Source organism: Toxorhynchites rutilus, chromosome 2, assembly GCF_029784135.1.
Source record: "Toxorhynchites rutilus septentrionalis strain SRP chromosome 2, ASM2978413v1, whole genome shotgun sequence".
NCBI lineage: Eukaryota > Metazoa > Arthropoda > Insecta > Diptera > Culicidae > Toxorhynchites > Toxorhynchites rutilus.
Genome location: NC_073745.1, coordinates 184,311,191 through 184,330,049, shown reverse-complemented (window position 1 = coordinate 184,330,049; position 18,859 = coordinate 184,311,191). Strand labels below are relative to the sequence as shown.

General features: G+C 41.9%; 1 protein-coding gene across 4 annotated transcripts in view; it reads right to left on the bottom strand.

Annotated features, from left to right (window-relative positions):
- Window positions 1-17,142, bottom strand: part of LOC129771019 (uncharacterized) — a 209,622-nt gene extending 192,480 nt beyond the window's left edge. For all 4 annotated transcript variants that reach the window (XM_055774257.1, XM_055774259.1, XM_055774258.1 and 1 more), the window contains exons 1-2: window positions 16,941-17,142; window positions 16,088-16,833 (exon numbers count right to left, since the gene is read on the bottom strand). In XM_055774257.1, coding sequence (XP_055630232.1) covers window positions 16,088-16,833; window positions 16,941-17,070 — 876 coding nt within the window. In that variant the 5' untranslated portion in view covers window positions 17,071-17,142. The remainder of the gene's footprint in view (window positions 1-16,087; window positions 16,834-16,940) is intronic.
- Window positions 17,143-18,859: the final 1,717 nt, after the last annotated feature.

Genomic DNA, 18,859 nt, shown 5'->3' with positions numbered 1-18,859 from the left:
TTTTTGAAGAAACTGACTTGAATTTTCAAAATAATTTTGTTCATGATTTTAGTGTTTTTGAATGATTTTGTTATTTTTTAATGAAAGCTTTCCAAATTTCTATATTTCGTTGTCTGACCAAAATTGATCAAATCATAGTTTCTAAGATGTCCCACTTTTTTTTTAAATTGAAGTTATTTTATGTTTTTTTCGAAAAAAAAATATTTAGAAACTTTAAGAGCTACGAAATTTTAGTCATAAAATGAAATATAGGACATAAATGGATCTTTCATAAAAAATACCAAAGTTTCTACGATGCCCCCTTTTTTGAAAATTGAAGTTAATTTAAGTTTTTTCCGAAATAAAAATTACTTAGAAACTTTAAGAACTACGAAATTTTATTCATAAAATGAAATATAGGACATAATTGGATCTTTCATAAAAAATACAAGAAAAATTATAAAAATTAGGTCGAAAAAAAATTATTTAAAAAATTCTAATTACTTTTTCTCAAAAAATGTGTTTTTTAAATTCTCATAAAAAATACCAATACAGGTTGGACTCGACTATCCGGGATTCGATAATCCGGAATTTTAGACTCGATTATCCGGAGTATTTTATTTTTGATTTTTCTCATTTTTAGATCGGAATAATCAATATGGGTATCAAATGAAAGGGCTTGACTAGTAGAACACAGATATTTATGAAAAATATAAATCCGAGATGGCGGCTACTACAAAATGGTGGATTACATATTTTCTCAGAACCCATCAATATGGATATCAAATGAAAGTGATTGACTAGTAGAACACAGTTATTTATGAAAAATGAAAATCCAAAATGGCCGCCACCATAAGATGGCTCCATATATATTTTTTACAACCCCATCAATACGGGTATCGAATGAAAGAGCTTGACTAGTAGAATTTATAAAAAATGCAAATCCAAAATGACCGACACCACAAAATGGCGCCATATTTTTTTTCAAAGCCCCACCAAAAAGACGGGTGGGTAATGTCGGGGACATAACCGGAGTGACGTAGGACTATACAAAGGGGACAGCTTTTGTTAAATATATATTTTAAATATATTGTTTTATTTTCTTCTCCTACGTGAATACCTACCTATCTACCTGAAAAATGGATTAGTTTACTGTTTACTCTTTATGAACATGTTGATGGTTCTGAAAAGAACCTTTGGTGTTGTGTTTTTGTTATCACTCGATATTCCTATCTTGTTCGGTTAAGCCTTCCTGTTTAGCTATTGCGTTTGCCACTCGCCACAGCTTTCACAGTTGGAAAATTTCTTCCCATCCAGCTTGTGACATATTGTTCAGTAAATTACATTTAATGCGACGTGCCGGAGAAACACTTTGCCACTCACTGAAACTAATTGTTGCCTTGATGAGCGTCGAACTAAAGCTGCTCTGTTCTGGATGCGGGTTTTCTGATTGTCGTGAGCAGCTTTGCAAGCCAACTCGAGCACTCCGACGGCCGAAACTCTATAATCGCTGTTAGGTATACTGGTGCTCCGGCACCAATCCGTTCGGCCTAGTTACCCTTGCGGAGCAATCAGTGAATGCGACCAACAAGGAACTGGAGACCTGTACGGTTCGAGTGAGACTTTGCCTTTCCCTTAACTTATCCTCCTTTGTTACGTCCACGATGCCGATGCCGTACAACCACACGGGTTTACGGTTTGAAAGAAAATAAGATATTTTTTTTGGGGTCCGCGTGTTTTATACTCTAGCGGTACACACTCACAGGATAGAACCAAAACGGCAGACTCAGCCAGAGAGGCGAGTCCAACGAGACGAACGAATGAGCGTTGAAAGGGAGCGATGGCAAAAAAATACATTCATTACGATTTGTTCGCTCGTTGGATTCACATGCAGGCTAAAAAGGGTCCTTTTCAGGATCACAAAATTATCTTCAATCCAAAGAGTTTATTGTTTTGTTATCACTCGATATCCCCATCATGTTCGGCTACACCTTTCTGTTTAGCGATTGCATTTGCCACTCGCCACAGCTTTCACAGTTGGAAAATTTCTTCCCATCCAGCTTGTGACATATTTTACAGTAAATTACATTCAATGGCACGTCGCATTACCACCACTCAGTGTCGGATTGGAGGTAATTTTAACCTGTAATTGAACATTTGTGATGACAGTGGTACAGTGTCGACTTTCAATGTGGGGTCATAATTTGGACCCCGAACTCTATGTTTACAAAAATGTCCAACTAAATATGTCGCATTACAGGTCCGTCCAATTAGCTAAATGTCGAGATAAGTGTAAATTACTGTACTTTCAATCTAGAAGCAATTTAGGAATTGGTGAAAATCAATAAGCTCAGAACAACTGCCAAATTCACATACTCATCATATCCTGGCAAACAAATCATGAAAAAATCAATTTGTGTTTTATTATTATTTTGGATATTGTTTTAGAAAGCATTGAACTGTATTTCCTAAACTCTTTTTTGGAAGGTTTAATGGCCCTGAAAAGCGCCTTGTTTTATGGAATGGTTCCAATTTAGAAAACTTAGTACTCGTGGTTTTGAAAAAAAAAAACCATTTCGAACGCCCTCGATGCCGCCTTGTTCTGGATTTGCCACAAAGCAGTTTGTATAAAGAACAAACTTTTTTCTTCTGCTACTTGATGCCGTTTTGCGATTGCGTTTGCCACTCGCCACTCGCTGCAACTGCCTGTTGTTGTCTGATGTGTTCTGTTCTGAATGCGGTTTTTCTTATCGTCGCGAGCAGCTTTACCAGCCAACTCGATCACTTCGGCGGCCGAAACTATAACGCCGGCTAGGTAGACTGGTGCACTGGTACTAACGCGCTCAGCCTAGCTACCCTTGCGGAGCAATTGGCGGATACACCGAAGAACTGCACACCTACACGGTTCGAGTGGGATTTTGCCTTTCCCTTAACTTGTCCTCCTTTGTTACGTCCACGATGCCGATGCCGTACAACCCCACGGCGATGGCAAAAAAATACATTCATTGCGATTTGTTCGCTCGTTGGATTCACATGCAGGCTAAAAGAGGTCCTTTTCAGGATCACAAAATTATCTTCATTCTAAAGAGTTTATTGTTTTGTTATCACTCGATATCCCCATCTTGTTCGCCTAAACCTTTCTGTTTAGCGATTGCGTTTGCCACTCGCCACAGCTTTCACAGTTGGAAAATTTCTTCCCATCCAGCTTTGTGACATGTTGTACAGTAAATTACATTCAATGCGACGTGCCGAAGCGCCACTCAGTGTCGCATTGGAGGCGATTTTAACCTGTAATTGAACATTTGCGATGACAGTGGTACAGTGTCGACTTTCAATGTGGGGTCATAATTTGGATCTCTATGTTTACAAAAATGTCCAACTAAATAAGTCGCATTACATGTCCGTCCAATTAGCTAAATGTCGAACTAATACTAAATTACTGTACTTTCAATCTGGAAACAATTTAAGAATTGGTGAAAATTGAATAATCAGGAAAGTCCCCAACTATCAATAAGCTCAGAACAACTGCCAAATTCACATACTCATCAGATCCTGGCAAACGAATTATGAAAAAAATCAATTTGTGTTTTATTATTATTTTGGATATTATTTTAGAAAGCATTGAACTGTATTTCGCAAACTCTTTTCTGATAGGTTTAATGGCCCTGATAAGCGCCGTGTTTTATGGAATGGTTCCAATTTAGAAAACTTAGTACTCGTGGTTTTGAAAAAAACCATTTCGAACGCCCTCGATGCCGCCTTGTTCTGGATTTGCCACCAAAGCAGTTTGTATAAAGAACAAACTTTTTTCTTCTGCTACCTGATGCCGTTTTGCGATTGCGTTTGCCACTCGCCACTCGCTGCAACTACCTGTTGTTGTCTTGATGTGTTCTGTTCTGAATGCGGGTTTTCTTATCGTCGCGAGCAGCTTTACCAGCCAACTCGATCACTTCGGCGGCCGAAACTATATAACGCCGGCTAGGTGGACTGGTGCACTGGTACTAATGCGCTCGGCCTAGCTACCCTTGCGGGGAACTTCAGATCAACACGGTTCGAGCGGGATTTTGCCTTTCCCTTCACTTTTCCTCCTTTACCATGTCCAGACATGGCTGCTTGTGTTGGTTTGTTGATGTGTAGTGATGCGAACCGATGTGGTGTACGGTTTGAATGAGAATGATCGTTACGGCAGCGGAGCGAGGATTTTTAAGCTGACTGGTTGGCTCGAGAATTACGCATGTGTGAGACTGCGACCAATGTTTCGTTCATTTTTTTTCTTTTTCCTTTCCAATCGTGGTTCATTCTATTTCGCTGCTGCTCTGGTTGCCCGTTTTGGTCGGTTCGATTTGAGGAGCACAAAATGGACCAATCAAAAATGGGCACATAGTGCATTTTGACAATGCTTGATATTTCACAATTATTCAATTATTTATCTCAAGAAAAATGAAATGTTATTCGTAATGATAGATGCGTAGATATATTTCCTATCAATTGATGCAAAAACCTTTGCGATCTATTGAGAAATGCTCGAGTTATAAGCGTTCCAAATCTTGCATTTTTTCCTACTTGTTCAGTGCCTAGATTTCCATTTCACCCCCTATATCTTCCGGTTAGACGTAGTCCTACGTCAAAACATTCAAACATACATACAATACAAATCGGTAACTGAATGAAACCATTTGAAAAGTAATTAGTTATTTGAGGACTGCGGTCATCTTGGATTTGGATTTTTCATGGTCTACTATGTTCTACTAGTCGAGCACTTTCATTTGATACTCATACTGCTCAAATGTGCATGGGTGCCGGAAGCGCCAACTGTGATTTTTAATTGAAATAAAATAACAAAAATCATACAACCCCTCTGGCCAACGCCCTTTCTTTCGATACCAGTGTATGTACATTTTTAAATGTTTTTTTTATTTTTTTATTTTGCATAATTCTCTATGTATCTTAAACTCTCAATCTAAGATATTACACATTTTTTATCAAATTAGACCTCTTTGCGAGAAAGAATTGCACAGTAAACTATTGCATAGGCCTGAAAATTGAAAAATGGTCTTGTTCAGAAATCTACTGGCAAGCTATACAAGTGATCACAAGCTTAAAAATATGAATAAGCAGAATATATCAATCAAAATGCGCAATACAGATTCTAATACAGATTTTCTATTTTCTCTACAGATAAAAAAGATTTTTTAGCTAGGAAATACAGATTTACATGTGGCAACATTGTTCGAAACCAATATTGATTGGATTTTTCCGCTATTTTGTACCTGCCGCCATCTTGGATTTTCAAGACCATGGAATACGCAGTTTTATAATGATACTAAAGGGTGTGTCACATCAAATTGCATCACGGAAAAAACGCTGTAGAAATTTAATGTTTAGGAATTATATCTTCAGCTTTCGCTTATAATCAGATAAGAGTGTATAGATCACGTTGGCCATGCTTCACTGTCAATTTTTCGTAAATTTGGAAAAATGTCGTCGAACGAAAAAGAGCGTCGTGAATTAATCCTGTGCACTCATTTCGAGAATCCGGAGTTGTCACATCGGGACATCGGTAAGATGCTGGGAATCGTCCAATCCACGGTCAGCAGAATATTAAAACGATACTTCGAGAACCTAACCATCGACCGGAAGGTGAAGAACGGCAAAAATGGATGCTCCGTCAGTGAAAAAGATCACAAGCGCGTAGTTAAGCAGTTTAGACGTGATCCGAGAAGTTCGGTCCGGGATGTCGCCAATAAGCTGAATTTGTCAAGTTCATTCGTCCAGCGGACCAAGCAGCGGGAGGGCCTGCGTACATACAAGGTTCAGAAGGCTTTTAACCGCGACGAAAGGGAAAACATGGTAGGGAAGTGGCGAGCCCGGAAGCTGTACACCGAAATGCTGACGAAGCCGCATTGCCTGGTAATGGACGACGAAACCTACGTCAAAGCGGACTTTCGTCAGCTGCCGGGCCTGTTGTTCTTCTCCGTAGAGGACAAATTCAGCGTTCCGGAGGAGATTCGCAAGCAGAAACTATCCAAGTTTGCCAAAAAGTACATGGTGTGGCAAGCGATCAGCTCTTGCGGAAAGCGGAGCGCCCCCTTCGTGATGACCGGCACGGTAAACGGGCAGGTTTACCTTAAGGAGTGCCTACAGAAGCGCTTACTACCACTATTGAAGCAGCACGAGGGCCCGACCATCTTCTGGCCGGATCTCGCTTCGTGCCACTATTCAAAGGACGTGTTGGAGTGGTACGAAGCCAACGGGGTCACCTTCGTGCCAAAGGAAATGAACCCGCCCAACGCGCCGGAGCTTCGCCCAATAGAGAAATATTGGGCGATTATGAAGCAGGCCCTCCGGAAGAACCCAAAAGTTGTCAAATCGGAGACGGACTTCAAGAGAAAATGGATTTCTGTTCAAAAAAAAACTACAACCTGACGTTGTACAGAACCTTATGGACGGGGTAAAGAGGAAGGTGCGAGCATACGGGCTTGGGCTCTGTTCAGTTCCACACCGACCGAACTGAAGTGACAGTATCTAGCAGCATGCAGAATTTGCACACCACACCACAAACCACGAGTACCCCTCCCACAGCGCAACTATGAGCCAGCCATCGCTAAACCACGCTGTGCTCGACGGCATAAAAATGCACGCTTGCCGCGGCACCGCATTCAGTTTTGCGTGAGCAGTGGTGCAGTGCACATCGGAGCAAGCAGCAGCAGCAGCAGCAAGAATATCAACAACAACAGCAGCAGCAGCAATGAAACTGCATCGTCGGCAGTAAGAAGTTGCACCGCCGGCAAGAAGAAACCCGTTCCGGTGCCACATCATAAATGTGACGCGCCTACTGCGGAACGCATCATTCGTCATAAAACCATCGAACAGTGAACATCACAGTGAATTCAAATAGAAACAAGAAGAGAAAAGTTGTAAATAAAATGAAAGTGTAAATAGTAGTCTCCAGTGTTTGCGTCCGACCGCCGGAACATCCAGTCCTCCATCTGCCGCAATAAAAAGAGTAAATAGTGTTTTCACGAGAAAGCCTTTCTCAAGGCTCATCAAGTGCAAGCGGTTGCTGCTAGCCAAGCGCTAGTCCAGTCCAACTGCGACGTTGGCTTCATGAGGCGAAGCCAACCCAAGGAGTCCGGCCCAGTTGCCCTCCTGGGAAGGAACACAGCGGTTCCCGCTCCCACCCGGCTCGGTTCCCGTTGGGAACGCGAGCACCCTATATCGACCGGCGCATTACAGTCCACTGCAGCCCCAACATATTAATTGGTCCTTCGAACCGGATTACTCAAGTGTGTCGAGTGTCCGGATGTGTCATCGTTCTGGTGGAAAAATCCACCATCGTTTTGGTTCGTCATCCGACGAATGAACATCGTTGCTGCGCAGTGTGGAGTGGATGTGAGGGATCGGAAGCCAACACGGAGAAAATTCGAAAAAAGTGAGCAAAAACAAAGGCTTAAAAGCGAGTGAAAAATACAAACTGAACAAAAGTGAGTGAAGTTATTTCCAAGAGACAATAAGTGAGCAAAATGACAACGAAAAGAACGCCAGTTAAGCCGTCCGCAAAGGACGCAGAAGATGCAGAAGCAACACTGAGCATGTTGATCCATATGCGTGGCACAGCACAAGGCAACGTCACGCGTATCAAGAACATTTTGAGCCAAGTGGACCAGACTGAGCTTACTTCTGCTCAAGTGACAGTCTACATCAGGAAGGTGGAAACTGCTTACACCGAGTACCACCAATATCACCAACAAGTTATGGCAAGTATTCCACCCAACCAGCGAGAGGATCAAGATGTAAAATTCCTGCATTTCGAAACGCTACACGAAGAGGTGTCAACCATTCTCGAAACCTGGCTTGAGAATTTGACCACACCTCCACCGAATCACCTTCAACAAGCGATGCCATTAGCTGTAAATCAACAACCCGTCGTGATCCAGCAGTCCCTTCCTCGTGCCATTCCCACGTTTGACGGGAGGTACGAGAACTGGGAAAAATTCAAGATCATGTTTCGAGACGCTGTGGATCGCACCAACGAAGTACCGCGAATAAAGCTGTATCATCTTGAGAAAGCTCTCGTTGGTGACGCAGCAGGATTGATCGACGTAAAAACAATCAGCGATGGAAACTACGAGCACGCCTGGCAACTATTGGAAGAACGATTCGAGGACAAGCGGCGAATGATTGACATTCATATCGCTGGCTTACTTGGTACGAAGAAATTGCAGGAAGAGGATTACGTGGAGCTACGATCGCTGGTCGAGTCCATCACTGGTCACGTGCAGAATTTGAAATTCCTCAACCAGCAGTTCACCGGAGTATCGGAGCTAATCGTCGTTCATCTGATCGCTCGTGCGTTGGATGCTACAACAAAGAAGCGGTGGGAGTCTACTATCAAGCGAGGAGAGCTACCAACATACGAGAATACCATCCAATTTTTGAAGGACCACGTCTCAGTTCTGGAGAGATGCCATGGTTCTTGTGAAGAATCTGGATCACAACGGCCGACACCGAAGACACCCAGAGGAAAACAAATCATTTCAAAAGTCAACGCAGCAACAACGGCGGATCAACGATGTGAGATGTGTGGAGAAGATCATCCAACGCTCAAGTGTTTGTGGTTCAACAGCCTCACTATGAGTGACCGGCTGTCCAAAGTCAAGGAGAAAAATGTCTGCTTCAACTGCTTGAGGCGTGGACACAGCGTGAAGAATTGCCCTTCGAAAAAATCGTGCTTCAAGTGCAACAAGAGACACCATACGATGCTCCATTTGGAGAGCCGTACTAGTTCACCGCGGCCTTCTTGTGAAGATATTGCAAAGAAGGGCCCCCCAGCGATGCCGAATCCTGTGGTTCCGGAACCAAGCAAGGTTTCACAATTCAACGTGGATGCCGATCATCAGCTCTCGGTAACAGCAGCACACTCCAACAAGCCGAAGAATCCAGCGAGTCAGGTGGTGTTGCTCACTGCCCTCGTTGATGTTTTCGATCATCAGCAACGTCCTCGTGTGTGCAAAGCTCTGCTAGACTGCGGTTCCCAGGTGAGTTTTATAACCCAATCATTCGTCAACTCACTTGGTATAGACGTGGAAGAAGTAAGTGTCCCAATAATAGGCATAGGCAGTGTAAGGTCAACAATTAAGCAAAAATGTTCCGTACACGTCCACTCAAAATGCAGTGATTTCTCCTTCATCATAAATTGTTTGGTCTCACCGAAAATTACTGGTCACATTCCGTCGGTGAAAATAAATCTGCAAAATTGGGAACTTCCTCCAGGTCTGCAACTGGCTGATCCATCCTTCCATGAGCCCAACCAAGTTGATTTGCTTATTGGAATGGATTGGTTTTACGATATCATGAAACAAGGGTGTTTGAAACTGAAGGACGATCTCCCTAGCCTTCATGACTCCCAACTGGGATGGCTGGTTGGAGGCAAGCTGCTTGAAAGTTCCTCTTCCAATTTAGCGATACGTTCTTGTGCTGTTAGTGTTAATCCAGTCGAGAAGCTTATTCAGAAATTTTGGGAAGTAGAAAGCGTGTCACCAGAAAATATTCCATCGACCGAAGAGGAGCAATGTGAAGCACAGTTTGCTGCAACCTATCGTCGAGATGACAGTGGTCGTTTCATCGTTCATCTTCCATTGAAAGACAACGCTTCTCAGCTAGCAGATTCTCGTTCTATGGCCCTGCGGAGATTTTACACGCTCGAGTCCAAGTTGCAACGTTACCCAGATTTGAAAGCCCAGTATGACGCCTTCCTTGACGAGTACGAGGAACTCGGACATTGTCGCGAAATTGACGAGCGCAATGATCCCCCTGATTTGCTGAAGTGGTATCTTCCCCACCATGCTGTTCTACGTCCTTCAAGTACGACAACAAAATGCCGAGTTGTGTTTGATGCTTCCGCAAAAGTATCTGGTTTATCGCTCAACGATGTGATGATGACGGGACCAACCGTACAGAGCGATTTGCTGTCGATAATCATTAGATTCCGAAAGTTCCGATACGTTTTGAGTGCTGATGTAGCTAAAATGTATCGTCAGATTTTAATGGACCCTGCTTTCTCCTCATTGTTACGGATTTTCTGGCGAAAATCTCCTCAGGATCGATTGCGTGTGCTGGAGCTTACAACTGTGACATACGGAACTGCTGCGGCCCCTTTCTTGGCAACGCGAGCCCTTCTTCAACTAGCACGTGATGAACAAACCAAGTTTCCTCTCGCGTCAGAAGCCGTGGCGAAAAATTTCTACGTTGATGACGCACTTTTTGGTTCTGACGATTTCCATGAAGCTTGTGAACTCCGAGATCAACTAATAGCTCTACTGCAGTCCGGTGCGATGCATCTCCATAAGTGGTCATCCAATGACGAAAGGCTTTTGTCATCCATTCCTAGCGAAGATAGAGATCAATGTGTTTCACTTGGCGATAGCGGTATCAACGAAGTAATCAAGACATTGGGATTGATGTGGAATCCATCGACTGACGAGTTTGTGTTCCGCTCGCAGTCTCCAGAGAAAATAACCCAACCGACGAAGCGGAAGGTTCTATCTGAAATCGCCAAAATATTCGACCCCCTTGGTCTCATTTCTCCAGTAGTAGTGATTGCAAAAATTCTAATGCAGAATCTGTGGATCAGCAAGCTAAAGTGGGACGACCCTTTGGATGACAACCTCATGGACCAATGGGAAAGCTTTTTGGCATCGTTACCAACCTCTGAGCAAATTCGCATACCACGTCAAGTACTATCGAGCGAAGCATTATACTACGAGTTACATGGGTTTGCTGATGCATCACAAAAGGCCTATGGTGCCTGCGTCTATGTTAGGTCAATTTTTTCCGATGGCCGAGCATCAATGAGATTAGTCAGTGCTAAGTCTAAAATCGCACCTATTTCACCCGTTACCATTCCCAGGAAGGAGTTATTAGCAGCCCTCCTTCTAGCGAGACTAACTTCCAAAGTTGAAGAATCATTAGAAATGAACTTTACGTCAACGATCCTCTGGTCCGATAGCCAGGTTGTATTGGCGTGTTTACGCAAATCGCTTGATTCCCTGCAAGTATTTGTTCGACATCGAGTCGCAGAGATCACGTCTAATAGCCATTTCACTTGGAAGTACGTGCGAACAGACCAGAACCCTGCAGATACCGTATCGCGAGGACAATCTGCCAATGGGTTAGTTGAAAACGATGTTTGGTGGAATGGACCAAACTTTTTGCGAACAGTGGACTACCAAGCAGAAACACCAGCTGAGGGTTCAATTGATCGCATTAACAGTGATGAACTACGACGAATTCCCGTTACTGACTAAATTCAACTCGTTCCGAAAATGTCAACGAATTCTGGCATACGCACTACGCTTTGTTTCAAATGCTAGAAAGAAGAGAGAAGACCGGTTGCTCTCGCCATACCTCACTATACCTGAACTTCGGACGGCTTTACATTTGATAGTAGGAGCTGTTCAACACCAAGAATTTACGAAGGAGATCGAGTGCATCAGGTCAGGAGAGTCCAACCACCGTCTAAACAACTTGAGACCGTTTCTAGACAAGGATCTGTTTCGAGTAGGTGGTCGAATCAGCAATTCGCAACTACCATTCGAGATGAAACATCAACTGATATTGCCTGACAAGAGTCCAATCGTTCGTGGCTTAATTGCTGACATACATCGAGAAAATCTTCACACCGGAAGCAGCAGCGTCCAATATCTTTTGCGACAACAGTTCTGGTTGGTCAATGCGAGATCCACTATCAGGAAGGTGTTAAAAGGTTGCGTTTCATGCTTCCGAACGAAACCCACTACGATTGATCAACAGATGGGAGATTTGCCGTCGTATCGTGTTACCCCTGCCCAAGCTTTCGAGAGAGTTGGACTTGATTTTGCGGGTCAGGGTCAGTGATTTTTGTGAAGCAGTCAGTACGGAAAGCCACTCCAGTGAAGGGATACATATGCGTATTTGTTTGTATGGTGACGAAGGCCATGCATCTGGAAGCTGTAGAAAATTTGTCAGCAGATTCATTCTTAGCTGCATTTCAGCGATTTGTGTCCAGACGAGGATTTCCGAAGGAGGTGTTCAGCGATAACGGAACCAATTTTATCGGTGCACAATCAGCTCTACGAGATTTGTATCGACTTTTCAAGGAAGAAACAACGCAAAACAAGATCTTCGAGGATTGCCAAGCAAAACAGATTAACTGGAGAACGATTCCACCCAGTGCACCACATTTCGGTGGGCTTTGGGAAGCTGGAGTAAAGAGTGTGAAAACAGTGCTGAAGAAAGTGTACCAATCAACATCGTTGACGCTATTCGAGCTATCCACCCTGTTATGCCAGATCGAAGCTATATTGAACTCAAGACCGTTGTATTTCTTATCAAGTGACCCGATGGAACCAGAAGTTTTGACTCCTGGTCATTTTCTCATTAACCGTCCACTTTTAGCTGTTCCCGAACCGTCAGTAGTTGAAATTCCGACCAACCGCTTATCTCACTGGCAGCGCATTCAACAAATTCGTGAACACTTCTGGAAGCGCTGGTCGAGAGAATATGTCACCGAACTGCAAGTGAGATAGAAGTGGACCAAGCAAAAGACAAACGTTAGACCAGGAATGATTGTTGTGCTGAAGGATGATAATCTTCCCCCTCAATGCTGGCGACTAGGAAGAATTGTGAATGTCTACCCTGGAGCGGACAATTTGATAAGAGTAGTGGATGTCCAGACGAAGACAGGTACATTTAGACGACCAATACACAAACTTGCGCCTTTGCCTATAGCCGATAATGACCTTACTTCCAAATCTTCCACTTTTTGCCGGGGGGAGAATGTTCAGTTCCACACCGACCGAACTGAAGTGACAGCATCTAGCAGCATGCAGAATTTGCACACCACACCACAAACCACGAGTACCCCTCCCACAGCGCAACTATGAGCCAGCCATCGCTAAACCACGCTGTGCTCGACGGCATAAAAATGCACGCTTGCCGCGGCACGGCATTCAGTTTTGCGTGAGCAGTGGTGCAGTGCACATCGGAGCAAGCAGCAGCAGCAGCAGCAAGAATATCAACAACAACAGCAGCAGCAGCAATGAAACTGCATCGTCGGCAGTAAGAAGTTGCACCGCCGGCAAGAAGAAACCCGTTCCGGTGCCACATCATAAATGTGACGCGCCTACTGCGGAACGCATCATTCGTCATAAAACCATCGAACAGTGAACATCACAGTGAATTCAAATAGAAACAAGAAGAGAAAAGTTGTAAATAAAATGAAAGTGTAAATAGTAGTCTCCAGTGTTTGCGTCCGACCGCCGGAACATCCAGTCCTCCATCTCTGCCGCAATAAAAAGAGTAAATAGAGTTTTCACGAGAAAGCCTTTCTCAAGGCTCATCAAGTGCAAGCGGTTGCTGCTAGCCAAGCGCTAGTCCAGTCCAACTGCGACGTTGGCTTCATGAGGCGAAGCCAACCCAAGGAGTCCGGCCCAGTTGCCCTCCTGGGAAGGAACACAGCGGTTCCCGCTCCCACCCGGCTCGGTTCCCGTTGGGAACGCGAGCACCCTATATCGACCGGCGCATTACAGTCCACTGCAGCCCCAACAGGCTCGAAGTATGAATAAAAAGAAAATGCCAAAAGTTGTTTAATAGTTTTTATTTTACTGTCTAAAATTTTCAAAAGGATCGGTCTACTGGGCGAATTTCTACAGCGTTTTTTCCGTGATGCAATTTGATGTGACACACCCTTTAGAGATAAAAATGTGTTCTAAATTTCAGATCAATCGGCCAACAGGAATGGGGTTAAATTTCTATTAATGTGGTACAGCGCTACAGACAAAGTTACAAAGTCACAAACATACAAAAGGGTCCAAGCTAGAGAAAACCGTTTAATAAATAAGTGCAAATCATAATTATATTAGGTTTATCGAGAGAAAATTGTTTTTTTATGATTCGATTATCCGGAGTGAAAAAAAATCAATACTCCGGATAATCAAGTCCGACCTGTAGTAACAGTGCCCTTCTTCCAATGTGTGGGCGACTTGTCGTTTGTCGTATGGAATATTCATATAATTCTATATATAATTCAGAATTTTAAAAAAATATATGTTTTTTAGAAACACAAATTTTAATTTTTTTAAATTAATTGTGTTTAATGATTTTTGAAAATGAGTTTGTTATTTTTTAATGGAAGCTTTACCAACTTTCTATATTTCATTGTTTGACCAAAATCATGTAGTTCTCACAGTTTTTGAGTTGGATTTTTTTTTGAAATTTTGAGTTATTTTTAGTTTCTTTTTTCAGAAAAAAATTACTCAAAACCTTCAAGACCTACTTAATTTTAGTCATAGAATGAAGATAATTGTCGTGCACCCGTGGCCGAGTGGATAGCGTCTCACATTATCATGCCGGGTGTTCGGGTTCGATTCCCGTTCTGGCCGAGGGATTTTCTGTCAGAGAAATTTCCTTCGACTTGCACTGTGGTCACGCGTATTCTAGAGCTTGCCCCTCGGAATACATTCAAGGCGTGTTATTTGGCTTAAGAAATCTCAACTAAGTATTAATAAATGACGCTAGTTGATGCATTCGTTGAGACGGCAGAAGTTCCACAGGGAACGTTAACGCCATTCAAGAAAAAGAATGAAGATAATTCAATCTTTCATAAAAAATGTAGAAAAATTATGCTTAAAACCAGAGTTTGGGGCACGGGATTTCAAATAAGTTGCGTAGTATGATGGAAAGTTCAAGGAATAGAGTGTTTACAATTTATCGTAATCTTCACCAACGAAACCACGAAACAATCAATCGGCAGACAAACTCTTTCTCTGCGAATACGCACGAATTTAACTCCATGTTCTATTCAGATGTTCATTTGGAGATATATATACTTTTGGAGTCAAAAATTAATTAATATTAATTCGATTTTTGGGTAAGATTTTTTAACAGTGTATTAAAATGTTATTTTAACCAATTATTATTTTAAATTAATAAATCATTCTTCATCAAACAGGAAGTATGTTATATCTGTGGTATAACCGCAAGGGTGACGTAGGACTATCGTTGATTCAGTGATCATTTGTTTTTAGTTGCATCTGAATCAATTCTGAATGAATGAATAAATGAATATTTGGGGGACTTCGAAAACGAGAGCGTTACGTTGAAGGCACAATATTTAGCAAAAAAAGCAATCACACGAAAGTTGTATAATGCATAATACATTGCTTGTATTGTGATATGATTTGTATTACATTTCCAATAGACAAAATATCTGTTGCATCAAATTAGTCTACATTATTTTTGCGTTCGCTCATCCTTTCTCAGAACACCCATTTCTCTTTTGAGAAATTGTTGGGTAAACATCCCGAAAGACGTGGTCTTACGTTGATCGCACTTGATTGAAAAATCACAAAACCAAATGTATTTGGTCGCAGTGTTATAAGGATAGAAAACATCAAAATAAACTCTTTGGCTTGAATGTTTTTTTTTCAATTCCCAGGGGAACTGGCAGATTATTTTTCAACAACGATAACGTCCTTCCAGATTCTCTTCGATACTCGAAGCCCACCAGTGGTTAATGCTAACTCGATAACCACCAGTTCATTGCACTTGATTTAAAAATCACAAAAGCAAATGTATTTGGTCGCAGTGTTATATGGTTAGAAAACATAGGGTCAGGTCAGGTCAGGTCAGGTCAGGTCAGGTAATAAGCGCACCAGCGCTTTCATGATGAACGAAGTCAGCTTCACCAGAACAGCGACAACATGCTCCAATCGCTGTTCAATTATAACTGAGTGGATTTCCGAGCGGCGCTCGCTTATATACCGATTGGTGATTTCAATAGCCTGTTTTGAAAGCAATTTTAAGGCAATTGAAACAAGTTTTTGGATGAAAAAGTAACAAGTATATACCGCGTAGACATTTTATCTTTCGAATGAAGTGTTTATCATACCATTTCGGTCAGTTGTTTAAGAGCTATTGACGCTCAAAATCTTGGTCTCCGGCGTAACGCTTTCGTTTTCGAAACTTTGATTTTACACCCCGGTATAGAAATGGAAGACGTAGTCCTACGTCAAAACAGATGTTTTGATTCCGAATCAATAATGAAAAAAAACAAAGTCAATTGTCATACCTTTTCTGGCTTTTTCTTTCCAATCGGCGATGGAATTTTGGCTTCTTCTTCTGAGGCAAACCGATTGAATTTTAACATTTTTTCCTTAACACTTAATTTATTTTCCTCCTGCGGCTCGGTCTTGTCTGTAAATTCACTTGTATTTTTGTCCATAACTGCACTAAGCACATTTTCTTTGTCATAATCACGTTCCATATCGATTGAACCAACAGGAACGTTTTTTACCGCTTCAGGGATTTTTTCCTCAATCGACACTTGACGAGAGTAAGACTGGTCAACACTAACTCTCTTCCGTGGAGGTATGGCAGGAGGTGCCTCATTCTGCTCATTCAAACTCGAATTTCTTGATAATTCACCAGATTTCGGTGAATCATTACTTGCACTGCGCACTAGCACTGAACCAATCTTGCGTGATTCAACACTCATCACTTCACTACCAAAGCTAAACTCGGATCCACTTGGGCCGGTATCGGAACTATTTTTACGCGATAAGGCGACACTTCCACGGGGGCTGCATTGATCTGGAACCTCCGGTGGGGGACGATATGGCGGTGGCTGCTTGAAAGGAGAGCTCTCATTGTCCGACAGAGGTGCTGCGAATGAGCGCGAACTAACATTCAAAGATAAGTCATCGGTTGGACATTCGGTGACGTACTTTTTTCGCAAAATCAGATATTTTTCTTCGCCTTCATTTTTGATTGAAGCCAAAATGTTCACATAACTCTTGAACAACTTTCGTGACTCTTCTGTAACAAATAAAAACCGATAAAAGAAAGAAATATTAGTGAATCGAAGTGACAATCATCCGCTATGAATCAACAAGTGGCGGCCAAACAGCTCTCCACCAACTTACCTTGCGTTTCTTTATTGGTCAAAAATAGACGGAAATGCTTTACCAGCGCGTGGTTGGTCACTTTGCAGTTGTTTTTCAACATAAAACTGCGAATTTCAGCTAAGGACAGTTCGCGCGGCGCCGATTCCATGTTTTCGTTTACAAAACTCGAGCACGTAAACAACAACAAAGCTCGTTCACGACGATTGCCTCTGCACCGGATGATTTTGACGTTTCTCTGAATCGCCTTCCATCCTCGTACAGGGTGTAGCCGATGAGAAATCGTGTGCCGCACCAAAAACTTTGTTTGCTGTGGTACGGGAGAACGCTGGAATGAATTTGCAGCGGTTGTTGCGCCGTTGCAACGATCGTGTTGACGATTGAGGTGTTTTTTGTATGACGTGATTGAATAGCATGAATAGTTTGTAAATACGATTGTTATTGATCATTGGTATCTAAGCATTTATATTTGAATGCGCCCATTGATTTCTACATAATTTTTAACGAATTCTTGGAATTTCTTTTTAATTGAAAATGCATTTGTAACGATGCGAACCTTCATGATCTGTTCACGAAGAAAATCGATAATTATAAATTTTATAAAATTGTAGAATGTGTTTACCGTTATACTTAGAATTCATACTAAGAATAAAATTTATATTAAAAAAAAATTGTGATCTTGAATTGCCTAGGACTTCATATGAGGATCGTTTCAAGCAAGGTACATGATATAGTATCATTGCTAAGAGCAGTGGCGCCTACGTGTAAAGTGCGATTCACATACAACATCCACGTCACGTTCCGTCCCGTCACGTTGCGTCAATTATTCTTCCAAGCAGTTCTTATGCAAACATTCACATACACCGGCAACGGGAACTTCGACTTACCGTTGCTGGTGTATGTGAATGCTTCAATAGGAATTCCATGGAAGAATAATTGACGCAACGTGACGTGGATGTTGTATGTGAATCGCACATATAACAACTCCAAAAGGTTGCTGAGGCCTCAGTCAATGTTGAAAAACGAAAACGAGAAGATAAATTTATAATAGAAATGTGAGGCATTTATACACATGATGATTTTTCCCGCACCACAATATTCCTAGCCTGCTACACTTTATCTAAGTGGTTGTTTCTGTTGCAGTTGTTTGCTGCGGCGATATATTCCGGTCACGCCCATAACCATACGTTTTGCCTCGTATTCCGAAAAAAAAACAACCAAGTCCAGTTTCGATTTTTGACAAAAATTTTTTTTTCGAGATGATATTAGATCTCGACGTTTCATGCAATTTGAAGACATTTGACATCAATTTTGATTTCAAAACCCCGATTTCCTTTATTCACCCCTTGGTCATTTTTCGGTTTTCAAAGAACTCAAACTTTGACGGTTGTGCGACACTAGTTAATATTGGACCAATATTTTTCATTTTTCGTTAGGGTGATCATTTCAATTCTAGGGTGGTCCGTAAAATCTGTTTTTTCCATTTTTTCAGAAATGACTTTTTTAAATATTACAAAAAATTGAATCATTGATTGTATTTGTCTTTTTTTATAGTTTACATCAGTGGTTACCATCCTGCGGCCCTCCGGCTTTGTTCATGCGGCCCACAGCCTGATTGGAAAAATGATGGAAATTTTTTTTTCATTAGAGTGATGAATGATTATATTTTAAAAATTCTTCAGAAAATTCAGTAAACATAACTTTGTGAGTAATTCTTGTTAACCATGTATATGCAATCTGACCATTGTCTGTTTTCTTTCCCATTTTTCTATGCTTACTCAAACCTTCGACAGTTGTTCTTGTTACTCAATGGACCCAATGGACTTTACACGCTTTTGGTGCTGTACTGCTCACACACGTATTAATTCATGCGGGTGACTGCAGTAACTGCTGCCAATGTTGGTACTTACGGCACCGGAGCACATTGTTTATATTATGTA